The 16,871-nt window shown below is 36.5% G+C and overlaps 1 protein-coding gene across 2 annotated transcripts in view; it reads right to left on the reverse strand.

Moving 5' to 3' along the window:
• The window catches only part of dnah7 (dynein, axonemal, heavy chain 7), a 103,710-nt gene that overhangs the window by 2,598 nt on the left and 84,241 nt on the right, over positions 1-16,871 (reverse strand). For both annotated transcript variants that reach the window (XM_087267872.1, XM_087267873.1), the window contains 11 exons: positions 16,750-16,842; positions 15,762-15,938; positions 14,143-14,304; positions 13,460-13,660; positions 13,088-13,249; positions 12,065-12,250; positions 9,534-9,671; positions 9,189-9,419; positions 5,070-5,222; positions 3,759-3,936; positions 1,081-1,184 (listed from right to left, as the gene is read on the reverse strand). In XM_087267872.1, the coding sequence (XP_087123998.1) occupies positions 1,081-1,184; positions 3,759-3,936; positions 5,070-5,222; positions 9,189-9,419; positions 9,534-9,671; positions 12,065-12,250; positions 13,088-13,249; positions 13,460-13,660; positions 14,143-14,304; positions 15,762-15,938; positions 16,750-16,842 (1,785 nt within the window). The remainder of the gene's footprint in view (positions 1-1,080; positions 1,185-3,758; positions 3,937-5,069; positions 5,223-9,188; positions 9,420-9,533; positions 9,672-12,064; positions 12,251-13,087; positions 13,250-13,459; positions 13,661-14,142; positions 14,305-15,761; positions 15,939-16,749; positions 16,843-16,871) is intronic.

Raw genomic sequence — 16,871 nt, forward strand, 5'->3', positions numbered from 1 at the left:
TTCATGAATGGTAGTGAATCAACGCGGCTGACGTGGGTAGGTCACGTGATCATGACAAAATGGTGGATGTAGTACGACCGAGTTCCATTCATACCGCTCACATTCACACTGTATAGACCTACTCTTCTAACAGCCGAGTAGTACATTTAAATTCAAATGCAGTACCAACTAAATCGTAGGCAATTTTGTACACAGCCCTAATATACTTCACAAAGTAAAAGGTACATTAACAGTTAGCGTGTTTAATATGCGTTATGGGTGTGTGTTTGTTTTCAGAGTTTGATGAAATGCTTTGAGCTGAAATGAATGGCCTTCAATAGAAATTTGCATTTCAAAGTTTTACCGTGTAGCAAACGCATGTTTAATTAAGTTTAGCTGTCAGAAACTTATTTTGGTAATGAGTTGTCCTGAAATGTCTGAATATTAAACAGCAGGGAATGCATTATTTATTGTGGCAAAGTGTATTGTGCAGAATATAAAAAAGCCAAATTAACAATAATCTTTGTTTCCTTTTCATGTTCTCTTAAGAATGTTTACTAACCATTTGAATTTCTGACCCGCTATCGACATATTTAGAACTCCCATTCCACCATGTATTTAAGTACAAAATGATTTTACTAATACAATTTTCAAATGTTTTTCAAGAGGCCCTAAGATAACATGTTTAATTTATATGGTGGAATGAAAAGTCATCACATCTAAAGTGAAGAACCTGAGCAGACACAACTCAATCGTCACTGTGTCATTTTAATGTATTATCATCCCTTGGTTCACTTTTTTTTTTATTCTGCGCTGTAAAACGGGAGGAAAAAGTCTATTCTATCAAAATTGCTTTCTGTTTCTATAGTTACTGGTAAAGTTTGCCTGCTAGCCAAATATCTTTTTTGAATTGCACTGAAACTTTTGAATTGCACTGAAACGAGTATTTCCAAGTTTAATACATTTTCACACTACTGATCATTCATGAAATGACTTTCTTGTGATTTGTGATCTCTGTGTGTAATATGTATCCACATCAGATGATACGCATGATGTCATCATTTTCATTTGAAAGAGATTAGAGATTTTACAGCTTCTTACCACAGGCATGGTGTCGTGCAGGACTTTGGGAAATGACTCTGCCAAGCGTTTGGTTCTTCGATCCCATCGGGCACCATCCAAAAAAAGACCACGGATGTAAACACCTTACAGAAGCACAAACACAAAATGTACAGTGGATTAATAAATAGAAAAAGCAGGTGTACCTGCTATAATCATAAGCTTATAATACATATTTATTAGCTTTAACAAATTGATCGCTGAAATAAAAAGGCAATAGGGATGTAAGTGATTTTGTGAAGCAAAATGTTGACAATTCTCAACATCCCTACTATGCAAGACTAAGTCCCATAGGTTGGTTCACAAACAGGTTTTATATTAAGTTAAGATTAGGCCTTTTTAAAATTAAAGTATTAAAGTATAAATAAAGTAATGAAGTAGTTTTAATACAAAAAATAAAATGTCTTTTAATTTCATTTTATTTTAATTATTTTTTTAATCATTCCTCTTCCATCTCACTGTAACCTTGTAATGCCTTTCACAATGGGCTTGCTTGTTATAAAGATATACCGAATCTTCCTTCTATTAAACACTGAATGGTTCACTTTATTAGTGTGTCATACATCTTTTTGCATTTTCCTTTTTTACATTAATTAATTTATTTATTTATTTGTCATGACTGTATTGAAGTTGTTTATGCACCCTATACGTACACTTGCTGTGCATTTGTGTGACGCTTGAGGAGTTTAATGATTGCAGACTATTAGCTATGTGTCTCGTCTGCTAAAGCTACAAAAAAGAAATTAGTTTTGGGGATGTTTGTTTGTATATTTGTTTTTTTTTTGCTTGTTTTTCTGTTTTGTGCATATTTATTTAAAAAATCCTATAAATAAAGTATTTTAAAAAGTATTTTACACATTGCAGGTGTGCATTTTGGGCGACGCAGTGGCGCAGTAGGTAATGTTGTCGCCTCACAGCAAGTAGGTCGCTGATTCGGGCCTCGGCTGGGTCAGTTGTTTTTGTGTGGAGTTTGCATGTTCTCTCCTCCGGTTGCCCCCACAGTCCAAAGACATGTGGTACAGGTGAATTGGGTAGGCTAAATTGTCTGTAGTGTATAAGTGTGAATGAGTGTGTATGGATGTTTCCCAGAGATGGGTTGCGGCTGGAAGGGCATCTGCTGCGTAAAAACATATGCTGGATAAGTTAGTGGTTCATTCTGCTGTGGCGACCCCAGATTAATAAAGGGACTAAGCCGAAAAGATATAATTGAAGCATGTGTATGCATTTTCAGTTGACTATGAACTTAGGGGATAACAATGTTAAACTGAAACTAACCTAAACTAAACAAACAAAAATAGCATCCTAAAATCTGTTACTTTACATTTGTTACCTCCATTATGTGGTACTGTTAAGAACCTTTTTACAAGATGTAATAATCTATATATTTGTAGAATACCCCTACAGATTCGAGGTGTCCAATCTTGCCCCTAAAGAAGGCCCCTGTCCTGCAGAGTCTTGCTCCAACCAATTCCAGCACATTTCTCTTGATGAGGATGATTAGCTGGTTGTGTTCAGTTAGAATTGGAAATAAATACTGCAGGTCATTTCATCCAGAAAAATCATCAGGCAATGGCAAAATCAGGCAAAACGCTGCAGTGGAATTTCTTGCCAGTTTAGCACTGATCAGGGTAGGAATCTGTATTTCAACATACAGTGTCTCAACGCTTAAGAGAATTTGAGCTGACTGACAATATTTGGTGATAAAAAAAATCAATAAAATTATTATTTATTATTAATTACTGATAAAAATACATGCAATTTTAAACAATTAAGATTAGATTATTTCGGAACAAAGCTATCATAAATTGTTCTCTAATTGTAATCTCTAATAAATTGTTCTCTTGAGCAGCATTTTAGAGAATTACTCCCTTTGGAGTGGACTTTGTGTTTTGTTACTTTGCAGATCTTTTAAATGCTACATTATGCAACATAAACAGCGTTAATTAACTAAGTCATTAATTATGTAAAATAAAAGTTAAAAGTGTGTATATAAATCATAACAAATCCACTTTAAATTCCTGTAACAGCAGATTTTCTTTTTCTTCGACAAAGACTACAATTAAAACATCTTGTTTAAAGCCGAAGACTGTGTTATAGTGAGTAATGCGATGTCTCTTTGCAAGGACACAGGCTTACAATAAATGGATGTCGTGAGCATTTAAAGTTCAACTGAAAGTGTTATTTGACTGTTTGTAAGCTTAAAAAGATTTAAGCACCTGCATAATGTCCTTCATAATTGCTGCAAATGAGCACTCTGTACAAATTCCTCAAAACAATACTTTAAAAATGAAGCACTTTACACCCTTGCACAATAAACATCGCCTTTCATTTTATACACACTGACTTAACTTTAAAAATAGAGTAGACACAACAAACTCTCTGTTAAAGTCAAGCGCACACATAAACAGCCTCATGCGGTGTGTGATGGGACTCAGAGAGATGGTTTTTCTCTGAGAGATGCTCATCATGTACTGATGAAAGAGCAGCAGGGGTCTGATGTCAGAGCACTGTAATGTTGACTCTGATTGATGGCACTCAGACACGGCGAGGGGTTAATGAAACTCTGCCTCTCTCTTTCCTTTTGTCACTTGTTACCCATTTTCCTCTCATATATTTTACATTTCATGCCTGTCAGTACTTTATTTCTTTGTCTTTCTCACCATCCTCTGGTGGGTTTTTATATTCTTTGTCCTCCATGACTTCAAAGTCGAAGCTGAGCAGGTCAATGGGGATGGTGTATCTTCGGGCGTAATTCTGCTGGCCTCCAGTGAGAAACGCCTGAGTGAAAAAGAAACCGGACATCCAGAACACTGCAGGCATGCCGTCCATGTACCAGTCCTGGGTCAATGACACGGATGAAACTATTTTTAATGCTCAAAATCAAGAAACATGTACAACTCATTCTAAGGGCATAACTTGAAGGCCAAAAATAATTTTGGAATGTAACAGGCTCTAAGCACTTCTTTCATTCAACGGAAAGACACTTGTATATTATATTTACAATACCAGTCTTTTGCAGAAGCTGTGATGTAATCAGAGTTTGCTGAATGTGAGAGTCAGTTGCATTTCATGTGATTTTCCCCTGGCTCACAATGTACTCTAGAATGCTTTCTGTTTCATCTTCTTTATTTATGATTGTGCAGTATCCCAAAGACTCACTGGAAAACAACTGAATAGAAGTCTGGACTATGAACTGATCAACTAGAAATTATTAATATGTACAGAATTGTTGCTGTCAAATTCAAACATTTAACAAAAATGTTATTGAAAGTAAGAATAGAAAATGATTTTCTGTCTTTCAAAAATTTGAGTCCAGTAAGAAGTCTTTTATTCTCTTCAGGGCTGCATTTTTTATTTGTTTAATTATAAAACTTTAATGTTGTGAAATAGTGTTACAATCCAATACAATTTGTATAAGTTTGTTAAAAGCTGTGCTACTTAATGTATTTTTTGTAGAAGTTGTAAAACATTTGTTCATTATTATTTGATAAATAGAAAGCTAAAAATAACAGCATTTATTTGTAATGACCAATTTAATGCACCTTTCTTAATGTCAGTATAGTTAAAGTCAGAATTATTAGCCTGCTTCTTTGAATTTTATTTATTTATTTATTATATTTCCATAATTATGTTTACCAGAGCAAATAAATTTGTACAGTATGTCTGATAATATTTTTTCTGATTAATTAAGCACACAACTGAAGGCTATCTGCTAGAACTTCTGTTGAAGACCAGTAAGGCATTTGAATAACAGTGTCTGACTTTTTTTTGGCTTGTTTAATTTTCCCAATTGTAAGACCTGCAAAAGATCATTTTGTCAATTTGTTAATTTCCTGATATGAAAAAACTGAAATTTTATAGGTTGTTCTAATATTTTCACATGACTGTAGATTTTCACATGACTGTAGTCAAGAGACAATGGTGGAATGAAAGGTACAATTTTGTAGATGTTTTATGATTGAATGGTTCACCTGTAAAAACTTTAGTCTTTCAAGAAAGTCACTGATGTAGCCTCCCAGTGGTTTGAGGCTGGGATAGGATTTCTTCATCCACATAGCAGGAATACGGCCCTTCAGAATACTGCTCACTACTTCCTCAAGTTCAGCAGACATTACCACCAGACCCTATGACAACACACACACACAATTTTTTGTGAACTGTGGGGACATTCCATATGTTTCTCTCTCTCTATATATATTTTTTTTCATTCATACCCTTTCTCTAAACTCTCACAGGAAAATCTGTGCACTATTACTTTCTGGAGAAAAAAACTAAACTGCATAATTCATAAGCATTTGGGGAAAAAAGGGACAATGTCATCATACTGTAAGTCACCTTCCCCTTCATACCTATGTCTTTTTACAAATTTGTGTCCTTATTTGCCACACACACACACACACACACACACACACACACACACACACACACGCACACACACACAGAGAGAGAGGAAGGAATAGTCAATATAATATTAAACTGTTCGGTATGATCTAAATCAGGGGTCTCAAACTCAATTTACTTGGGGGCCGCAGGAGGCAAAGTCTGGGTGAGGCTGGGGGGATTTCACAAAAAAAGTCCTCAAATGTCATTATTAACAGTTTTAATTATTTCTTCTGAACATGAAGTGTCCTGAACATTAATAGAACATTGAGTGAAGATTATGAACAGTTCTTCTGAACATGGCATCTTTTGCCTACTCCTTGCTGCCAGAGACTTGACAGCGCTTCTTCTCACAAATCTGAACCACATTTGGCTTTAGAGCGGAAGCAGTTGAGACCCTCAGTATGGCTTGGGGGAACTCACTCAAAACTTCCATTCCCTCACCTAAAAAAAGGCGTATATATGTATAAATAAAACACCCAAACCCCTATAATAACCTATAATATATATAAGATGCAGGCTGTAGCTAGGTAGGTGGCAGGCTGCAGATAGGTAGCTAAGTGGCAGGCAGGGGCGGGAACAGCTTACCTTGGTTCTGGCCGGCGCGACTTCCTGCCCGTCACAGCGTCTAACAAAGGGGCGGGGTGCGTGGTGACGTCACCGGCATTCCCGCCCCTTTGTTTACACGGCGGGCGGGGAATGCCAGTGACCGCTGTGTACGGATAGAATCAGCGGAGCGGGGAGCGCTCTCTTTACCTGCTCCGCTGATTCTGTCAGTGTACAGCGGCCGGCGCCGGCCACAAAATATTGCACTGAGGGCCGCAAATGGCCCGCGGGCCACGAGTTTGAGACCCCTGATCTAAATGGTTTATTACACAAATGTAAACTGTTTTTTTTGGGTTTTTTGTTTTACATTAGTTTAAAATTGCATTTAGCATGTTCCCCATGCCTTTTATTACTCTCTAAACTGTCTCTGTGTTTGTGTGTTTGGATGTATTTAGAGACCACAACTCTCCATGAGTAAATATCCAATAAGAGAGTGCTAAAGTTATGGATGCTTACTTTGCTTCAGGGGTGCCACTGTTCTTGGTTAAAAAAAAAAAAATCAATGAAATAAATAATTGAACCACACCATTGTCCACCCACGTTTGACACATTTTTGCCTTGCGGTTCATATTGAATTTGATAATGTGTCTAATCTACATTGCAGTAGTAAATGTCTAAGCGTAAACAGAGTTAATGTTTCATTTGATGGAATATGCATTCTGGCTACCAAATACTTTACAGTTGGCATATTGTATTCATTTGTGCTTTACTTATAGATAGTTTTCTTTCATAAATGTTATTTATGTATAATGTTATAAATGTTATTTATTTGATAGTGTCCTTTTGATTTACCGAACATATAATATACCAAACCATACTGAAGCTGTGCCTCTGATTGTGAGAAATCTATACCATTGCACCCCTAACACACACACACACACACACACACACACACACACACACACACACACACACACACACACACACATAAACAAACACTGCACATCTTTCTAACTACCAAATCTTTTTTTTATTACTCAAAATCCACTTCTGTAAATTCCTCAGGTTTAGAGTTCATTGCCATTTTCTCTTCTAAGGAAAAGTTTTGCTGTCATTTATTTTTCTAAGGGCTGGTTTCAAACTTTTTGCATTTGATGTGGTGTATAGATATATGATCATGAATGATAATGAAAAGGTGAAGGAGAAAATGAGAGCAGGAATCAAGCTGTAGTCGGAGGAGATAAAGGGATTACTTAGGGTTAGATTATAGGATAAGGGTTCACAATGTGTAAATGATAGCCAGGGTTGTGATCTCCGCATATGCATCCCTCTCACTCTGTGGGGTGGTAATGCTAACTGGGATCAGAACTGTCAATCAAACTAAAGGACAAGGAGGCTCAGCAGGAGTGCAATGTGTTAGGACATGCCTTGGGGCACCATGAATTGTCTTAATATCTTTCAGCAGGGAGCGAATGATAAAATACTTTTTTTGCATGATGTTTTGCCTTGCCTCCATATATATATAGTTTATGTAGAAGAAAAAAACAAAACAAAACATTGGAACAACACAAACAGAAGCATCTTTCTTTTAGTTCTCTCCACCCTTCACACATTCACACAAATGAAAGTAGCATTCATTAGAAAACAAATTCACTTATCAGGAAAGATGTTAAACTTATTGTTGTCTTTCTTTCAATTAGCTTTAGCCAGTCTGGCCATTCCACTTTGACCTCCGGCATCAGAAATGCATTTTTTTTTCATCCACAAAACTGCCAATCACTGAATATTTTTTATGATTGTTTTTAAAATTGCCCAAAAGATCAGATTTTTGGGAGCATTTAGATCACCTTGTTAGGTACCAGCAACTATGCCACACTTAAAAACCCTTAAATAACCATTCTTCCCATTCAGAGGTTCAGTTTGAAGTACACATAAAATCAAATCTACCCATATTAATTTTGTTAGCTCACGTTGCTAGTTTTGTGGTAAACAATAAATCTGTGCATGCCATTAAAAAAAAATGTTTTAAGCTACATTTAGTCCGTCTGAGGTAATTGGCATGATTAAGATACTTAACCACATCCACCAATTGTCAATTTTGACAACAGAAATGGTGAGGAGGAGGAGGAGTGTCAGGTTGTAATAACTCTCCACAAACCCTTTTCCTGATCTTTCTGAATGAAATGTCTACTACAGTACATCCAATAAGTTTAAAGAGAAAAAACAAGCCATGACTATTGTTTTCTAATTTAATATTCTGTTTCTATAGGAACAGCATCACAATAGGAAAAATAGTCATAATACAGCAAGGGACTAGCTTTTGCAGCTGGACATTGCTTTACAATGCCCTTGATGGGTGAACATTAGCCAGTGGTAGAGTGTCTTTTGCTTTTCCTGGTGTGAATTATTTATTATTCCATTGTCACTCCAATACATACAGCTGCGATGACCCAAAACAGACCTTACAAAAAGTAAATCATTGTAATGTTTTCTTTAAATGAGAGAACAGAATTATTTTACATAACTGTGAATTAAATAGTCTAGCTTAAAAGACTGGCCACTTAAAAGTCGTCTTATTCAGGCCCATTCAGTGTGTTTTTTTTGGACCTTATTTCAGCTAAATTTTTTTCTCCAAAACTTACTAACCACATATAAATTGTTTTTTTTCCTTAAAAATGGAAGCATGTACATCCATCTTTCTCACATATTATTGTAGCATAGTTTGTGCCGAATACACACACACAAAAAAAAAAAACATGTTGGCCATCATCATGTAATACGTAGCTGAAATAAGCACAACTGTTAGGGCAAGTCAAAACGTCTTAGGGGCCCCAAAATCCCCTCAGACCCCAGAGGGTTAAACATCAGCAGATCGCATTGACTGTTTTTGCAGGCCTAAATGCATTCACAGAACAAAATGTTGAGCAGGTACACCTTATAAAGTGTCCACACTAGTGTAGGTCTATTTTTATGTCACTATACACCTGAAAGTTAAATTAATGCTAACTGGACCATGTTATGAGCCAGTGGAGAAGAAATGTCCCTGCACTAAAAGCAAATCTTGTCAGAAATCTCACATGAGAATATTCTATACTATTCTGACAACAAGACGTCCATTGCAAATTCACAGTGGAAATACAATCAATAAATGTAAATGGTCTGACCTTGATGGCCTTCTGGATATTGACACACGAATCCTGGATGGTTTGGAGGAGTTTGTTGAATCGTCCCATTTCTTGCACCAGCACTGTGTTCATGCTTTGGTTGTAGCTGGTGGGGTACTTGCGCATGGCAGCATCTGTATCGAAATCTTGAGGAAGTTTATTGAGGATGTCTGCAGCCACTTCAAACACCATGTCATCTGAGGATGCAGCACTGCCACCTGAAGAGCGGGACTGAGGGAGAAATCGAGCAAAAAGCCAAGTTAAACCATTACAAACATAACCAATTATGATATTACTTTAAGAAACGATCTAGTTTGCACCAATGATCAAAACGTGTTTGTTTACCTGAGTGAGAAGGATGCTATCAAACAACAGCTGTGTTTCCACTTGGTCCTTGGTAATATCAGCATTGGCATTCATCCCAAAGATTTCAGGTGAGGGATTTAGAGGAAGCGTTTTGGTGTACTCAATGTAGCTGTTGTACTGAAAAGGAAACAATCAGCTTCTTAATGCAACACTAAATCCAGCATGGCAATGCTAAATAATGGCGTGCACTTAAAACAGGCTACCCTTGAGATTGCTGACATTTATAATAATGGTTATGCAAATGACATTCATGAATAAAACATTTCCAGAGAAAATGCCAAATAAAATTGGGCATAGATTATACATGTGCTCGCAAATAAATCAGGCATCACCACTGGCAGCAACCCGCTGCGTTTAGTTATTGAACTTACAGCACATAATACCTTTTCAGAACTTCCATAAAAGGAGGCGGACCAATGAATTTTCAAAAGATGCATGTTTTTTTTTTGTTTTGTTTTTTTTTTTGTTTACCAAAGTCAATTATATCTGTAGGCCTTTAAAGCACAAGCGTATAATGTGGGAGGGATGCTGACCCACTCAGCTCACAAACACCTTGACTGAGCTTGCACAAAGACTGGAGTTGTTGTTTTCGCATATGATTACTTTCTTTAAGGCTTTATTTTGAATGAGAAACCTCAGCCTGCAGAAGTGCATATTGTCTTCCTTTGATAGAAATAAGATGAAGGAACGACAGCGAAGCCTTGGTAGAATTTGGTTTCCAGCAGGATCTGTGTAGAGAATCTCTTTGAATTTAATATGAAGACATATCAAGCTAGCTTTAATGTAAGCATTGGAAATTCTCTCTGACATAAACTCTCTCCACAACTGGACAAGCCTTTGGTCTATGATATGTGTTCTTTAAGAATTGATGACTTAACTTTGTTCTGTCCATCGATATGAGCAAATTCTGCTCAGTATGACAGTATTTTTTGTTTTTTTGCTTTTCTTTTCTGTCATTCACTTTAGTGTTAACGTGATTAAAATTGATTACATTTTACAGCAGAATATTGTTGAGGTTTGGACTCATTGCATGTTTTAGAGTACTGTTTCTTAAGCATCAAATAAACATTTTAGATTTTTTTATTTCTTAATAGATAATGAATAGTGTGACATTCTGGGTTGGTGTACTGGCTGTTTAAAATCCAGTGTTGCCATAATAGGAATAATTTACATGTAAAAAATATATTTAAACAGTTATTTTAAAGAGTCTCTTTAATGCACTAAAAGGCCATATTACGCAAAAGGCCATACCTCCTTAGCGTGATGCTAATCAGCGCTGATTGGTCTGATGACCCAGTCTATTGCAATTTGTCGTTCAGCGTGAGACAGAGAGAAATGAACACTTCAACATTGTTGAAGTAGTCAGAGTGTGAGCCCAATGCAGGAGTGCATTAAAGCGATGCAGTTTACCACCAGGATATTGCTCTATTCTTAACCATGACACACATTCAGTATTAATCCACACAGTGGCAAAAGCTGAACTATTTTTAACCTTGACTGTTGCATGTGTGTAGGAACAGCTGGCGGTGGCCATAGCAACAACAAGCGGCAGTAAACTGCAAGCTGACAAACGCATTTAAATCTGTAAACAAAGCGGCACGTATCATGCTTTTAACGTGGTTTTAGACGCGGTATGAGAATGTAAAGAGTTAACCAGATAAAGTACAAGTAACAAAACGCAATTAAATACATAATTTGCAAGCTGGAGAAAACAAGGAGGCAACCATTTTAATCACACTTACACTTGTAAAATGGAGAAAGAGACTGATCTATGAACTGTGTACTTCAAAGATCTTGTCAAGCTCTGACAAAGTCCCATACATCAACAGTCTTTTCTGATCCTTCCTTTAACAAACAGCCGACAAATGCCTTGTTGTATGCGTGTAGACTGCTGAAGCACTCATCAGAAATATGACGGGAACACAGCACAAGGGTAGTGCTATAATGCTGAGGTATTTTTGCTAAAACTTCCAACCCTGCTCCAACACACTCAATTAATTTGATCAGGTGTGCTTAATTAGGGTTAGAACTAAACTGTGCAGGGCTGCGGCCCACCAGGAATTGAGTTTGGCATCCCTGCTTTACAGCCTAATATTTGGGTGGGGAAAATAACACCGCCGATTTGTTGTATCACAACAAATGGGCTGGGCTTGAGTTCTGTATCAACGTCACGCCGACACGGCTAAAGATTCGTTACGCCAATAATTCATTTAAACCACTCTGAGTTGACTCTTTTATAGACAAATCAAATCAATAGTTTTTAACACGGTGCACTTTCAGATTTAAGCCTTAGCTGGATATTTCACTTTAATTAGAGCTGTAATACACTCTGCATGGAAGGTCATTTTCAAAAACATTTTCAAAAAGGGGCTCTTTAAATACCAATACCACTGATTTTTACTGTATTCAGCCTTTCAATATGCATGGGAGATTTTGTTCAAAACATTTGAATAGTGTATGAGTGGTGAAGTGTATTTGACAATAAATTTGTTGTTTATCAGTTGCCTTACATCTCCTTCAGGTGGTGAGTAATACAAGCCACTGGGGTCAAACTTGTAATCAGCATCATTAATGATCTCAGAGGTGTAGAAGATGGAAAGTATAGTGCGCAGGGTTCTTCTATCCCAGTCGTCTGTGACACGACCTCCGTAGTTACACTCCCCTGTCATATAACGAAGGGCATCAAAGGGGATCTCCTGCAAGGACACACACAACCAGAGACATCACCATATAAATAGCATCAAAATTAGTTAAGATGAACATGAAAAATGGGATAAAGAAATCAGGAAAGAATGATGAGTTAAATTAAAAACGTTAATTATCCAAGGCACTAGGATGGAGCAGATCAAAAATCCATCTTCATGATGAATCATTCTGCAGCTTGTTTTCAATAAATACGTTTTTTGTGAGGTGAAGCTTTTATCTCAAAAGATTAAGGAAAGTTTGATTTCTTAAGCTTATTAGCCATTATTATTCCTTTGGATACAGCTGATACATGTAAAAAGTGTTCATCTAAAAATGACTTTCTGAGAGCCCTCAGATGATGACCTTATTGTTCAGAACCTAAAAAAAACTACCTTTTTTTATCTTAAATGCACGGCTCCTCAACAAAGGCTCTTTTTATTAAGTGGAGGTGCATGTCAGGCTGGTAGGTTCGATATAACGATCTTTAGGGGGAAATGAAAAGATGGACAGAGGGCTGGCATGATTGTGACATTTCCTGTTGAAATTTCCCTTGCTAATGCAGTGGGTGGCACTCCTAGCACTGGAGAAATGTCAGAGCATTCATGGAAGCTCTTGATCAGTTTGTGCAGTCTGCTTGTTTTGAAAGGAGGAACGGAGGTAAGAGGAGTGCTTCTCTGAAGTTCGGAAAATGTCAAGAACACTCTTTTTTTAGGGGTGGTTTAAGGGGCGTACTGAAAAGCATGAAAAGGAAGGTGATGTGCAAAGTGTGTATGTGTGTGTGTGTTGTAACAGTGAAAGCAAATTTGTTTGTGTGTGCATATACAGAATAGGTGCATGTGTGATGTTACCTCATACTGGTCCAAGAACATGTGTAACTGCTGGACAGAGATCCGCAGGTCTGTCTCGTTGAACTCATAGGGAATGTTCCAGCCAAGAGGACCGAATTTCCTTCTCTCTTGCGTCAGCGCATGAAAGAAGCACAAGCTAAACAGCAGCTTCTTAAAGACAGCCTGAAAATACACAGATGTCATTTTTACAACATTTATTCATTTTCTTCTTGTCTCAGTCACTTTATTAATCTGGAGTCGCCACAGTGGAACGAACCACCCATTTTTCAAACATATGTTTTTTTTTTATTATTAATAGTCAGTTTGATTATCAAAAATTAAAGAATCATGTTGAGAGTAATTTAAAAAACTTGACTTCTGTGAAGAACCTACTGGTTTTGAGCTGCTGTCAAAAAACTCAGGGTCAGATATGGGATCCATGCAGAAAGAACGGATGATGTTGGAGCGCAGCCCCTTGGGAGCCTCATTGGTCATTTTGACACCATTTTGCAGCACAGCCACAGGGAAGTTGGGAGACGGGTAACTGGTCAGCCACAAGCGGAAGTCTGGATGAGTGGTATCTGCATTCAACTCCTGCAAAAAGTCAAAGTGCGGCTTCTGACTATTTCCAAATAGCACTTCATTATATATCATACAGCATACATGCATACAATGCACATGCACCTAAACATTTTCTAATGGACCTTCTAAATATTCCTTTGACTAAATGTAACTACTTATTATCAGTATTTAAATAGAGTCATTTGCTGACTGTCACTGCTAAAACTTTGTTGATGATCCACTAACAAGCAATCAATTGATTATGCTGAGTTGTTTTCCAAATACATGGCAACTTTTCCCACTAACATAAGCTCAACAGTCCATTAATTTTCTACTAATCTAGTTGACATGTCGCTGCGGAGGTACTTATGGTCAAGAAAATTGCAAAAATAAAACGCAAAAGAGTAATAAACAAACAAATAATGCAAATAAACACATGCTAGTGGGCGTCAGAATAACACTATGAACAACTAGCCATCCACCTCATTTAGGTAATAAAAATCTTAATTTTCTACCTCACAAACACGTTCAAGGGTGGACATCCATGAAGTGGCCAGGTGGCAGTTCTGTAAAACTACCCAGGTTCCTTCCTTCACACCAGTCTCAATCATGCTCATGGCGATGGGGCCCTGACCCTGTCCCAGAGACAGGGAGGTCAGTCTGTTTCCTGTGAAGCCCTGAACAACAAGCCAGACACAGTGTTTTAATAATAAAACAGCATCTCAAATCTAAAAAAAAAACATCATCTCTCACAAACCAAAACAATGTGAATTTGAAAAAAGACCTAAGAATCAACAGAATATAAATAATAATAATAATAAAACTACCCCTATTATGTTATTTTAAAGGTTTCTAATGTTGGAGTTGACCTATAATAGGTTTATTTGTATTCATAGTAAAGCAAACTACTTTCTTTTTCTTATAATATTTACTTAAATTCACTGCATTTATTAACAAATCTCCAAATTGATTTTGAACGTCTTCTTTAAACAAAAATATTTTGTTCTGATTGGTCAGATGACTTAAGGTGTGTTCATGCAGTGTTGCGCAGTCCGATCTTAAAGTGCTTCATGCCGATAAGAAATTTTGTCCGGCTTGACGCTGCACCGACGCCACATGATTATCACATGTGGAATCAAAGTACCACGACATTGATCCGAGATCAGATGATTGATTCAGCCAGTGCAGCACCTGAACAGGGACTGCATGAGCTGCGATGAAGACACTGATATTACACGATTGGCTGGATTCCCTGCATGACAACAACCACGTGCATTTCGGGTTTATTATTGGACAATTTCCGTTTCACAAACTTCCAAACAAACAATTAACTTCTTATGTTATCTTATCTCTATCTTGTAAACACCATGCTTATTAAAAAAACTTCAAATATTTTACTGCATGAGGCCAAATCATCTTTTTTGTTAAATAATTTGTTTTATTAAGGCTAGATTGTTTGCATTGGTTTACTTATAACCATACTCTTTACTATGTTAAACTCCATATACAATTTAAATAACATCTTTTTAGCAAATACCCAAATATCAACTCAAATAAGTCTTACAGACTTGTAATATAAATCATCATTGATCTTGCCACTCCGTAACATTTTCTTAACAAATTGAGATACATAATTATTCTATAAAATAGAATAGTTTTATCCGGTCAAGCTTTTTAAAAAATAAAGAAATTTAAAAGTAACATTGATATATCTTGCTTTTTCTGTGAAATTTCCACTGAAAGTGTAGCTCACTTATTTTGGGAATGTCCTTTTGTTAATTCTTTTTGAAATAATGTGATTGGATAAATAAATAAATAAATAAATAAATAAATAAATAAAGAATTGATCTTGCCATTTGATTTGTCATCATGCAGCAAAATACAAGCTTAGTAGATACATTGAAAATGGAATTGCAGAGAAATCATTCAGCTGTTACATTCTGAACCTTTCTTTTAAAAAAAAATACATTTAACTGTTGCACACACTGATTATTAAAACTTTGCAGAGCTTTTTCCATTCTTTCCATTCTTCCATTTCTTTACACAATCCTTACAATGTAATAGTACAACAATGTAATAGGAGTACTTTAATCCATTACAAGATCTGTGGATTAAAATCCTTAATCGTGTGTACCTGTTCCTCGCCAAACTTGAGCAATGCTGCCATGGGGTCTGATCCTGGGGACAGGATAAAGATGAGCGGAGCGCAGCAGTGACTGTCAGCAAAAGCGGTGGCCAAATTAAAGGGTGGCACCTCAATAAACTGCTGTCCCAAGTTGCCTGACACAAACTCTTGAACCATTGGAACAACCTGAGATGGGTGGACACAACACATTCATGAAATGATGCTATGGGGTTGAACTTTTTAGAAATATTAAAAAAAAAAAAAAAAGGCTCACTAAGGTTATATTTATTTAATGATAATTCAGTAAATTATCAAATATTATAAAAATTTAAATGAACTTCAGCATTGTTCAACAAGATTGTTTTTTACAGGTCCGATCGAGCCAGTAGTTCAGATTTTTACAACCCTGCCAAAATTTTCACTGGCCCCACCAAAAAAAAAAAAAAAAAAAAAAAAAAAAAAAAGAAGTTAATCGCCACATATTTTAAATAATGTGTCAAAAATAATGTCTGTGAATCTAGAATTTCAATACTTAAAAAAATTTTAAGAAATGTATAATGAGCAAAATTCAAAGTGTTATGCAAACAAAAAGGCAGTATGGAAAATGAGGTGGTTGACTAGACAAACTGACGGCAAATTGTGCAAAACATCACTTAATTTTTTTTGTCATGTTGTTCCCACGTAAATGTTGCTTCCAAGATGTTAGAAACAGACATTTTCTTTAAGTCTTTTAATTTGATGTTGCTGCCCAAGCATCTCTCATGCTGGCCCTGGGCTATCGGGCAGTCCTTATTGTTGAGCTTTGTTCAGTTATAAATCTTTTTGATATCCATAACAAAGCTGACATACTTGCGTTTTTGGGCTTCTTTAATGAATCAAACAAATCTCAACATAATTCATCTGAAATACAATTCTTTTGTGACATTAAATGTCTTCATTTATTACAATCCGGTCCAATCACATGTGTATTTATAAATTCAATGCAAAGAAGCCGTACCTTGTCTGGCCTTAAGCATCTTATAATCAGCATCCTTTGGAACTGTCCTAATTTTTCCTGCCACTCTGAAGGGAAATCAGTGTGATGAGGATCCTGCAGAACACACACACACCATAAAATGA

The sequence above is a fragment of the Danio rerio genome, chromosome 9 (assembly GCF_052040795.2).
Source record: "Danio rerio strain M-AB ecotype USA chromosome 9, GRCz13ab, whole genome shotgun sequence".
In the NCBI taxonomy this organism is placed as follows: Eukaryota; Metazoa; Chordata; class Actinopteri; order Cypriniformes; family Danionidae; genus Danio; species Danio rerio.